The sequence below is a fragment of the Maniola hyperantus genome, chromosome 19, assembly GCF_902806685.2.
Source record: "Maniola hyperantus chromosome 19, iAphHyp1.2, whole genome shotgun sequence".
Lineage (NCBI taxonomy): Eukaryota > Metazoa > Arthropoda > Insecta > Lepidoptera > Nymphalidae > Maniola > Maniola hyperantus.
Window position 1 is genome coordinate 11,080,033 of NC_048554.1, and position 10,280 is coordinate 11,090,312.

At 37.4% G+C, this 10,280-nt stretch overlaps 2 protein-coding genes across 2 annotated transcripts; one reads left to right on the plus strand and one right to left on the minus strand.

Annotated features, from left to right (window-relative positions):
- The first annotated feature begins 672 nt into the window (after positions 1-672).
- On the plus strand, positions 673-6,810 carry LOC117991205 (glyoxylate reductase/hydroxypyruvate reductase-like). Its single transcript, XM_034978753.2, has 7 exons — positions 673-995; positions 2,882-3,030; positions 4,004-4,193; positions 4,618-4,781; positions 5,271-5,435; positions 5,798-5,923; positions 6,182-6,810. The coding sequence occupies exons 1-7, from the start codon at positions 850-852 to the stop codon at positions 6,301-6,303; spliced, it is 1,062 nt and encodes a 353-aa protein (XP_034834644.1). The 5' UTR covers positions 673-849; the 3' UTR covers positions 6,304-6,810.
- An 84-nt stretch (positions 6,811-6,894) lies between these two features.
- Positions 6,895-10,028, minus strand: Lamtor3 (Late endosomal/lysosomal adaptor, MAPK and MTOR activator 3). The gene is made up of 3 exons (XM_034978760.2): positions 9,865-10,028; positions 9,594-9,786; positions 6,895-9,037 (listed from the first exon to the last, which is right to left on the minus strand). The coding sequence occupies exons 1-3, from the start codon at positions 9,906-9,908 to the stop codon at positions 8,897-8,899; spliced, it is 378 nt and encodes a 125-aa protein (XP_034834651.1). The 5' UTR covers positions 9,909-10,028; the 3' UTR covers positions 6,895-8,896.
- Positions 10,029-10,280: the final 252 nt, after the last annotated feature.

Here is a 10,280-nt window from a genome sequence, read left to right on the forward strand (position 1 = left end):
TTGATTTATTAACTAATAATGCCGTGGATTCCTAGATCCTTCCGCATACAATTCAACTAAGAGCACGAGTCACACAGGAGATTGAAAGGCCAAATTCGGACCTCCAGAGTCGATCACCCATTCAGTTACCCACTTGGGTTAACGTTGCCGTATTGTTTTGATACAATTTGATATTTATCCTCGGTAAATATGTCATCATAATAAACCTATCGCCGCCGCCGCGTACTGCGCACGTTTCCTATTAGAATGAGAAGGGTTACAGCCATAGTTCACCGCGCTGACCAAGTGCATATTATTGTCAAACTTTACACACCTTTGAGAACGATATGACAGAACTCCAGACATGCAGGTTTCCGCACGATGCAGATGTTTTCCTTTACCGTCAAAGCAAGTAATAGGTATTTAATTGCTTAAACCGCAAATCATTCTGAAAAGTTAGAGGTGCGTGCCCGGGATCGAACCCCCGACCTCCCGAATCTGAGACGGACATCTTAACCACTAGGATAACAAGGTTCTCGATTAACTTTCTAAATATTTACCTAATGGTGGCTATATTTACCTACTTGCGTTGCCTAATAAAAATAAAAGTATGTCTGCTATGTAAGTACATAATATACAGTATACACTGTACTAGTAGAATACGCGTTTACCTTCGCCTACGCATAGTAAAGTCTTTATTTAGAAACATTCTCCAGACAGCTATTTCATACCGAGCTACCGACTGACCACTTCTCAAGCGGCCTTGATATTGCAAGCACAGATTCACGTTTTTCGATAAAAAAAGAGCGATAAGTATTAAGTACTCATTTTAACTGATTCTTAAGTTGAAGTTGTAATAGATAACGAAGCATGTTTTATTTAGTGTCGCTCACGTTATTCGTGAGTGCCTTGTCGCCGGCTAGTGACGCGTTATCGACGAAAATGACGAAAAACCTGAAGGTCCTTGTGTCGTCGAACGATTTTCCTGAGAGCGGACTGGATGTGTTGAAGGAACAGTTGAGTATTTTTATATTATTTAAAAGCTTGATAAAGTTAGAATGGAATACTGTGAACGATATCACGGGTTTTAGGTTAGTTTTATGTCAATAAATCGCACAAAAGGGAATACCTACCAAGTTAAGTATATCCTCTCTCCTTCAAGGTAGGTACCCAAGTACCTACTTACCGTATACATATCCATTTATACACTTTTACATACATTCTTTTCAAAGGCGTACTTCATCTGTAAGATTCCATTAATTAAGTTATATCCTTAAGTTAATTTATATTTCTATCTCGACATATTATTTCATGACTCAGCTACTGCATTCAAAAAAAAGCTCTTATCATTTTACGGTGGGTTCATCTCCTAAGTAACTTAATTATTAATTGTTTAGTTAAGTAGTTAGTTAAGTTCTTTTTATTTGACTAGATATTTTGCAAATGCTGTGTACACATTTTATAGATACATTTATCAGCCTGTGTTTGTCTATAAGTGTCGTAGTTTGTGTTAAATTAATGTATTGTGTGTGTTCCTAATAAATAAAATAAAAAATAATTACATTGCTTTAAACTTAGGTAAGTATATCAAACCATTATAGGTATAATAGGTACCTACGTCTATGTTTGTATGGTCTGGTTCCCTAATAATTGTCAAACTACCTACTCTTTAGATGAGGTGTGTCATATTTTGTCTTAGCGCCGCTTATTTAATAACCATAGTCATAATACCTACTAGCTACTAGTTATTGTCTAAACTCTAGAGTCCAGACTACTGACTACGTCCTATTATGACGTCATGACAAATTCAATATGGTGGACATGACAAACACCCTGATTATCTTATCATCAAGGACACAAGCTTCGCTATTCGCTTGTTCTCTTCTCAAAAATTTGTGCATATACTCGTACCTACCTATTATCCACAACAAGTCGAGATGGCAATCGGGGTATGAGGCGGGAAGACGCCCCGCACACCGGAGCTATGGAGTGTGCGAGGCGTTCCCTCCCCAATTTCCATTTCAACCTGTCGCGTAATATATCTATCTATAACTTAGGTTATTTTCAAGGCCGGTTCAAGGTGACTTTAAGAAAACCGTTAAAACAGTTTAGGCACACTTGTAATTGTTCATTATCTCTACCTACCTGCCTAATTGGTTTTTATCTCGTATTTCAAGCGGAAAATACAAGAATACGAATCTCAGTAGGTACCTACCTACCTATTATACAGTAAGTAATCTCAAGTAGGTAGAGCACAGATACATATAGCTAGTAATTATAAATAGGTAGGGTTTGAAATATGTAACTTTTTTATATTTGATACTGGCCTAAAATCGAGGTGGTGTAAATGTAAAACGGGTCTAGTACGCTATGTAAAGTTCCAACTTTCAGCCTCGCGTGGGTCCTACAGGCTACAGTACTTATATTACAGTAATATATTCTTCTTACTTCTTCTTTGGAGCTGTGCTGGTTCTTGAATTCGCTGTATCACTTCGACCGTATCCGATCCATTATGATCGTCACCAATTTTAAAGTTTCATGCCAAAACTTGTGACCGCCAGGCAGGTAGGTACCTACAGCAGCACTTTCATAACTGGAGTTAGATTATAGGTACTTGACTGCAATCTCACTTGGTGCTAAGTGATGATCCAGTCTAAGATGGAAGCGGGCTAACCTGTGTCTATTTACTCCAACTAAGTTGCAAAGGTTTTTCCTACTAAGCGCCAGACCTCAAAGGCCACTTTCTTGTTGAAGAATCCGACCAGCGCTTTAGTTTTTTCAGCGGTAGGTAGGTACCACAGATTAGAGAAGACTTCTTTTATCTATGGTAGGTACAGTATTAGATATTTGTTTAATTAACTTATTTGACCTTACTTATAATAATTTGGTTTATCATTATCAGTTTCACAGTGTTACAAAGTCGGTTCCTCCACTTCGGAGATGAAGGTGTTAACGAGAACAAGGAAGAACTCCTTAACCTCATACCAGGGTGCTCAGCGCTCGTGTGGTCCTCCCACCATCCGATTACTAAGGAACTACTGGACAAAGCAGGTACATACACCTACCAGGTAGGTTAGGCAGATATCTAAGGAATATTATAATATTGAGTCAGTTTTTACTGAGATAGGTAGCAATAGGTACGCAGCAGAAAGTAATGTACGTCGACCTTTAGAAGGAGATAGCAGATTGGTAGAGCATTGCCTTGCCTCGTGTCGTTGAGACCGACAAAACGTCATATACTTACCTAGGTATGAGTGACAGAGACAACGCTCTACAAAGCCGAAAAGCCAAAGCTGAGTTTGAATGGCCGATGTACATTACTTTCTGCCGCGTATTGTGTGTATCTAGTTGAGTAGGTACAACAGGCGCAAATAACAGTACTACCTACCAGTAGGTATTTTCAGAATGCCTAGGTTACCGTTATCAATGATAAGCGCTTCAATATGCAATATTGATAACGATAACTGATTTAGTTGACACCGCGCTCGCTACACCTGTCTCAAAGAACGCTGCAAGTTATACCTAGATAACTAGTATTTTGATCTGATAACCCGGACCTACTATTATTAGGTTTATTTTCAAACAAAATATTACCTACCTACAAGTCTTAATGCATGAGAAACTTTTTGACGTGTACCTAACTACCTATTCAAATATTCGATAAGTAAATTATAAATTGTTGTATGCAAATAAGCTATATAGCAAGTTGGGGTAATTCCGCCAATAAAACGACCACCTCTGTTTTGTTTTCGAGATCACAGGCGTCAGATTTGCCCCAGTCACAAATTTGCACTATTGCACTGACCTTACAGAATAACCTTGGGATACCTAATTGTTCAATAAATATATCATTTGTCCCGTTGTACAAGTAGTGACAAGTTATTCGACTGCAGATCATGCAGGCCAAGACTGTCCATAGGGGTTTTCTGTAAACAAATTCTCAGTAGCAGCCCGAAGATAAAATTAGCTGACGTGGCTGAAATTTGGTCAGGAGAACATTATCCAATCGATATAATTATTTCAGGCCCTCAACTAAAGATCGTGAGCACGGCCTCAGCGGGGTACAACCACGCCAACGTGCCTGAGCTAAAGGCGCGAGGCATCAAATTGGCAAACACTCCCGGTGTACTGAGCTCTGCCGTTGCTGAAATCGCCGTTGCGTTGATGCTGGGTACTGCAAGACGTTTTACTGAGAATTTAGAACAAGTTCGAAGGTAAAGTATCGCAATATTCACGCATCAGCACCTAGCGTAAATTATATATAATACATATAAAGCATATAGTCATGCCCAGTGGTGTGCATAGGGTTGAAGCCAGGGTAGGCATTAGTTAGGGGAACCTGTTTACTGGCAGGGCATAATGTAAAATTTTCATTGAGCTATTACAACTGGGGTAAGCAGTGCATTTATGCCTCTATGACCTGCACGCCACTGGTCATGCCTAAACAGCCAGGAGTCACAACTCCATTATTATGTCCATATAGTCCGTGCCACTCAGCGCAAACGTTGGCCGATTCAAATCTGAATCCGATTCAAATGCTCTCTACCTAGCACTTACCTACTACTTGCGGAACGATACAGATAATTTGGCCACTTTTGCCTTTTATGTATTTGTTGATACTTTGAAATTGGTCAACAGTGGACAATGGGAAATCGGTTTCACCAAGGTGCTGGGACAGGACATCCGTGGTAGTACAGTTGGTATCGTAGGACTCGGCGGTATCGGACAGGCGACTGTCAAGAGATTGTCCGGGTTCGAAGTCGGCAAGTTCCTATACACTGGCCACAGGGAGAAACCTGAGGGTGAGATGACTAATATCATATTAAAGATTTGCCAATAATTCGACTGATATATAAAATAAAACTTGAAGTAGGTATGACGTGCCTGTAGATGTGTTTACTTAATTTACTCATGGACGCCATCACAGACTACAGTGTATACGCCATGGAGCATTAGCGATTTATTAAATAAATGATGCTAGACTTAGTTTGCAAAAATTGGAAACTGAGCAGCAAATCTAGTTGATCTAGCTTATCCATCAGCCTACATCGCTGCTGGATACAGAGGTCTTTACTCGAGCGCGCCCCCAAACACGGTCCGTATTCCCCATCCAACCTCTTCCCGCCACCTCCTTACCGAGCCGAGACGGACCTAATCGCTCTCAAAGCCAAAGAATGGCATGATTATTCAAAACACAGAGACTCTGCACATATAAGTTGATATTAAAATTGAGTAAAATTGTATTCTTGAATGTTACATAAAAATGGAACTAACAATCTTTCATTTTTCAGCTAAAGCCCTAAACGCGGAGTTTACAACCCTGGATAATCTTCTAAACCAGAGCGACTTCATACTTCTGGCGGTACCGCTGACAGACGAGACGCTCCGCATGATCAACAGCGCAACTCTTGGGAAAATGAAGAAGAACGCCATTCTTATTAATGTTGGACGAGGAGGTAGGTCGTAGCTTTTTTATAGTTTTTACCACTCAAAGAATCAGACTAATGTCTGTGATTTAAAGGGTGAACACATAGGTATATTCCTGATGGACTTTTATCAAACTTCTAATAGGTACCTAACTACTCATAAGTATTAAGTACCCACGACGCGCAAAATAGACATAAGGAAGCAAAGATCCCAAACCAATTTAAATGTATTTAACATTAGTTTAACTGGGTTTATTCTAAGCTAGTAAGCTGCATTTTCTTTCAAGGCATGTTGAGGCAATCATGAAGTGATGCCTATGGTATACCTAATAATGGAGTCATTAAGAAAGCGTTAAAGAAAAACCTAAATACAATCTTGTTTTTGTTTCTAGACTTAATCGACCAGGATGCGCTCTACGATGCTCTGAAGAACAAACAAATCTACGCCGCCGGTCTCGACGTCACCACGCCCGAGCCTCTGCCCAAGGACCATAAACTCTTGACTTTGCCTAACCTATGTAAGTATCTGAATATCCTTATAACAAGTAGATTTCTTACATTTTTGTTACTAAGTCTTACTTAACCAAAATCTAATTTATCTAAAATCCAGTTAGCGTTATGTAAAAATACATCTGGCGGACAGTGCCGGATCCCCCACTCTTCGCATCCAACTTCGTATAATAGATCGATAAATCACCCACTGCGCAGATTCAAGTCCATATTCATTTTTATTTGACGGCATATTGGTTATAGGTATGTATCTTTTAACGTTTCAGTCGTCCTGCCGCACATCGGAAGCGCGACGTTGCGCACGCGCAGTGACATGGCCGTGCTCGCGGCAGAAAACGTCGTCAATGCACTCACAGGAAAGCCGCTCATCACGCCCGTGCTGCCATAATGAAAACATTTAATATGCCTCAAAATTATAATAAAATTAATATTTATATGATAATTGAGTTTAAACGTGCGCGTTCAGATTGGAATGAAACGTTGTCAAAGTCAATTAAAAATGAGTTCCAGAGCGAAGTCGGATTAGCAAAGAAATTTTCACTAATATTTAACATTAATTTATTTGTACGATCTGTGTAAATTTTTTAAGAAACCTAATCTATCTACTTCATGAATTATTATTATTAAAGTTACCTAGTTGGAGCAGGATGGGACAATTTCGTAATGGGGCAAAATTATACAAAATCGTCTAGTCATAATGAATAGGTAAATATCATAATGAGTAACATATTTGTAAATAGGCATGCTGTTTGGAGAGATGAAGTTGCCCCAGACGGAATTGCCCCAACTAATCTTTTACACTTGACCCGTTTCATTGACATGATTGATTGAATTTTTCAAATTATTATTATTATTGTAATAGTACTCGATTAAATGTTACCTAAATAATGTAAAACCTTTTTTATATCTACCTAGTACCTACCCTTAAATCTATCGTCTAATTCTAGATATATTGTACCTAATAGAAATAAAATACAGGTAACATTTGCAATAATATTATATTATAAAGCATTTTCACAGGAGAGGCACAATATTATACATATAAATAATAAAATATTTATTTACATTATATTTACATAACTATAACAAAGTTTGAAATAACGTTTCATTTTTACTAGAAGCACACAATTAAAAACTAACTGGACCTACAAGTAAAAAATCACTTATCTCGGCTTCGCCTCGTCGTTCTAAAATAACTCGGCCGTCAATTACATTATTTCCAGCCTATAGATTACCATCGTCTTTTTCACATGGTTCTCCTCTCAGAATGAGAAGGATGTTTGGCCATCGACCACCACGCTGGTCAAGTGCGGATTGGCAGACTTCACACACCTTTGACAACATTTAGGAAAACTCTCAGGCACGAGGGTTTTCTCACGATGATGTTTATAGATGAAGTACTATGAATATAAGTACTTTACACCACTATCATACCTAATATGAATTCCGTTATCCGTAGGCCTCACATAACTCTAAATATTTTATAAACATATAAAAGGAAAAGCTGACTGAATGACTGATATATCAACGCACAGATTAAACTACTAGATGGATCGGACTGAAATTTGACATGCAGATAGCTATTACGACGAAGACATCTGCTAAGAAAGGATTTTTGAAAATTCAACTCCTAAGGGGGGTAAAATAGGGGTCTGAAATTGTGTAATCCACGCGTACGAAGTCGCGGCAATAAGCTAGTAATCAAATAAAGCAATTAGATTTAACATAAAATGGTTAACATTTTACAGACTACAAATAGAATTTATAAAAAAAAAATTATACACCTTAAAATATTTCACTAGAAACAAAGATGGTCAAATACTGAAATACCAATTGTTTTTAAATTTTAAACAAAGTCAAAATTAAGCCTTTTATTCAAATTGGGTGCCAATGTACACTTTTTGATGAATAAATAACTATAATTTATATTTTTTAAGCCTAAATCCAATCATTGTAATACTAACTGTTATTTACCCACAATTTGGCAAAATAAAGAATTTATTTATTTATTTAAAATTTATTTCAAACTATTGAGGATAAATTGCTCAAAACTCAACATTTAAAAGTAATTATGCTCCAAATATAATAAGTGCTTCAGTATTTAGCCATAAGGATCTGGTCTCACCAGGCATGTAGTTTGGGTCTGACTGACTTAATAAAAAAAAAATTATTTTCTTCATAACCCTTTAAAGGTTTCACAAAAACTACCTTATAAAATGGGACTCACAAAATGCAGCTAATAACATGATTGTCCAAATTAAAGTTTAATACAAGTACCTACAGTAACTAATAGTACTCAACGATTAAAAAAGTGTGCTAAATTAATGATTGTGAAAAAAAAGAACAATACGTAAACTTACATAAATACTTCAAAACAATTAAAAATTGTTTCTACACACAAAAATAATTTTTTATTATGATACCCATAAAGACAACTTCAAAAATAAAATGTAAGACTTTCTAGCCTTCTCTTTTCAGTAGAATTTGTATTCAGGACCAGTGGTAGAGTACAGTAGCCAGCAAGAAATATTGTATATCAACCTCTAGAATAAGATTTCGGCTTTGTACAGCATTGTCTCTGTCACTCATACCTATGTGACATTTTGCCAATGACAGAGACAACACTCTATGAAACCACTATCTCTTTCTAAAGGTTGATGTACTATAATTTCCTGCTGAATACAGCACAAGTGACACAAATTGTGCTAAAAGAAATGCAGTTATTGAAGCTGCGAGCAGATTCTAATGAATTATCAAGTTCTAAAGTTCAAAATAATTGCCTAGTGAAAACACACCCTTACACTCTGTGTCCACTAGCAATTCAGCTTGCAGAAGTGAGGTGTCATTATCATTTTATTAATGCCAATTTCTGCAAGGCCAGGTTGCTAATACTAAGATAAAATTGACTTGCTAGAGCTTCTGCAACTTTTATTGTTAGTGGACACTTTTTAAAGGCTAACAAATATAAATTAATAGCTATATCATGGTGCGTCAGCCACTATGGTCCCGAGGTCCTTCAAGAAAGGTTCTATCTGGCTTTCTAGAGACAGTATGTGTCCAGTGTTGCAGTTGTCACTGCCGATGAAAGTGATCACTAGGGGTAGCTTGTTCATTTGTATGACCTAAACAAGAATAGAATATTAACAATAGAAAAAATTGCATGTGTTTCTTGATACATAAACAAATTTTTAAAAGTCCTCATATGCCCTACATATCATGCTATGAGATTCACTATTTATTTGGTCCTAACTTAAGCTTGTCGAGATGTTACAGACATTATTTAACACCATGTATAACATGCTCATGTAACTGTGCTCCCTAGCAATTTAGCATTCTGAACTCAGGTATGTTGCCTTGTAGAAACTAAAAAGGGTTTTCTTTCTTCCATACCCCTTCCAAGCTATTCCGCTTCCATCTAGACTTCATTATCACTTAACATTGGGTGAGATCACAGTCAAGGACAAACTTGTATTTGATAAAAAAATAGTCCAATGACCTGTAAGCTGATTCCCTTGAAATTCGTTATGAAAGTATACTGTAGTGGCTAAGTATTTTTTTTAAATACAGATACAAGTTAGGCCTTAACTGCAATCTCACCTGAATCAAATCGCTTTGCGGCACAGCTTTACCGGTAAGGTGGTAACTAGCCACGGCCGAAGCCTTCCACCAGTATCATACCTGATAACTCGAATACATGGATATAATGGTCTTGTTCCTCCCAAGCCCAAGTTTGCTCGCTTGTTCCGTGGCCATTCCGAACGTGGAAATGAAGTTTGACCTCAGAGCCAACTGTGGGGCTTTCTCCGTAACAGACCGGACCACAGGCACTCCATCTCTATCCGTGATTAGTATACAATGAAGACCGTTCACCCTGGAATGAACACATATTGTAGATCAGTTATGTCTGATGTTGTAGTCAACTACTGAACTTTTGAATAAACTTCATTACTTCTCCAGTAGATGATTTAGATATTTTCGCAATTCGTCAACCATTTTTGAAGTTTTCTTATTTAATATTTGGTCGGTAAATTAAGTTCCTTTGTAGTAAAATTAAAAATTAATAACAATCGCAAAAATCACCGAAACGCACCGAAAAATAATTTTGTGTGATTTTGACTTTGACATTATTTTTTTAACTTGATTTACGGATTTACGGCTCTGGGCTCAGGTTCGTTGTTGTTTGTGGCTTAGTTGTGCCAACACAGTACAATTACGGCTCTGGATTCTAGCTCTGTAGAGCCTTGAACCATCTAAAAATTATGACACAGATGAACGATGAACAATAAAGAATACAGTTAGAATCGTGCTGTGTTGGCACAACTAAAAGCCACATAATAAACCACAACAACAACAACAACGCATACA

What these genes read in the sequence shown, in the direction of transcription:
- LOC117991205 (XM_034978753.2), top strand. Translation starts at nt 850, where the DNA reads ATGTTTTATTTAGTGTCGCTCACGTTATTCGTGAGTGCCTTGTCGCCG. An exon ending in CTGGATGTGTTGAAGGAACA is followed by an intron (nt 996 to 2,881) that starts GTTGAGTATTTT and finishes TATCATTATCAG; the next exon opens with TTTCACAGTGTTACAAAGTC. An exon ending in CTTGACTTTGCCTAACCTAT is followed by an intron (nt 5,924 to 6,181) that starts GTAAGTATCTGA and finishes TTAACGTTTCAG; the next exon opens with TCGTCCTGCCGCACATCGGA.
- Lamtor3 (XM_034978760.2), bottom strand. Translation starts at nt 9,908, where the DNA reads ATGGTTGACGAATTGCGAAAATATCTAAATCATCTACTGGAGAA. An exon ending in CTAAATCATCTACTGGAGAA is followed by an intron (nt 9,787 to 9,864) that starts GTAATGAAGTTT and finishes TGTTCATTCCAG; the next exon opens with GGTGAACGGTCTTCATTGTA. An exon ending in CCATGTATTCGAGTTATCAG is followed by an intron (nt 9,038 to 9,593) that starts GTATGATACTGG and finishes ATTCTTGTTTAG; the next exon opens with GTCATACAAATGAACAAGCT.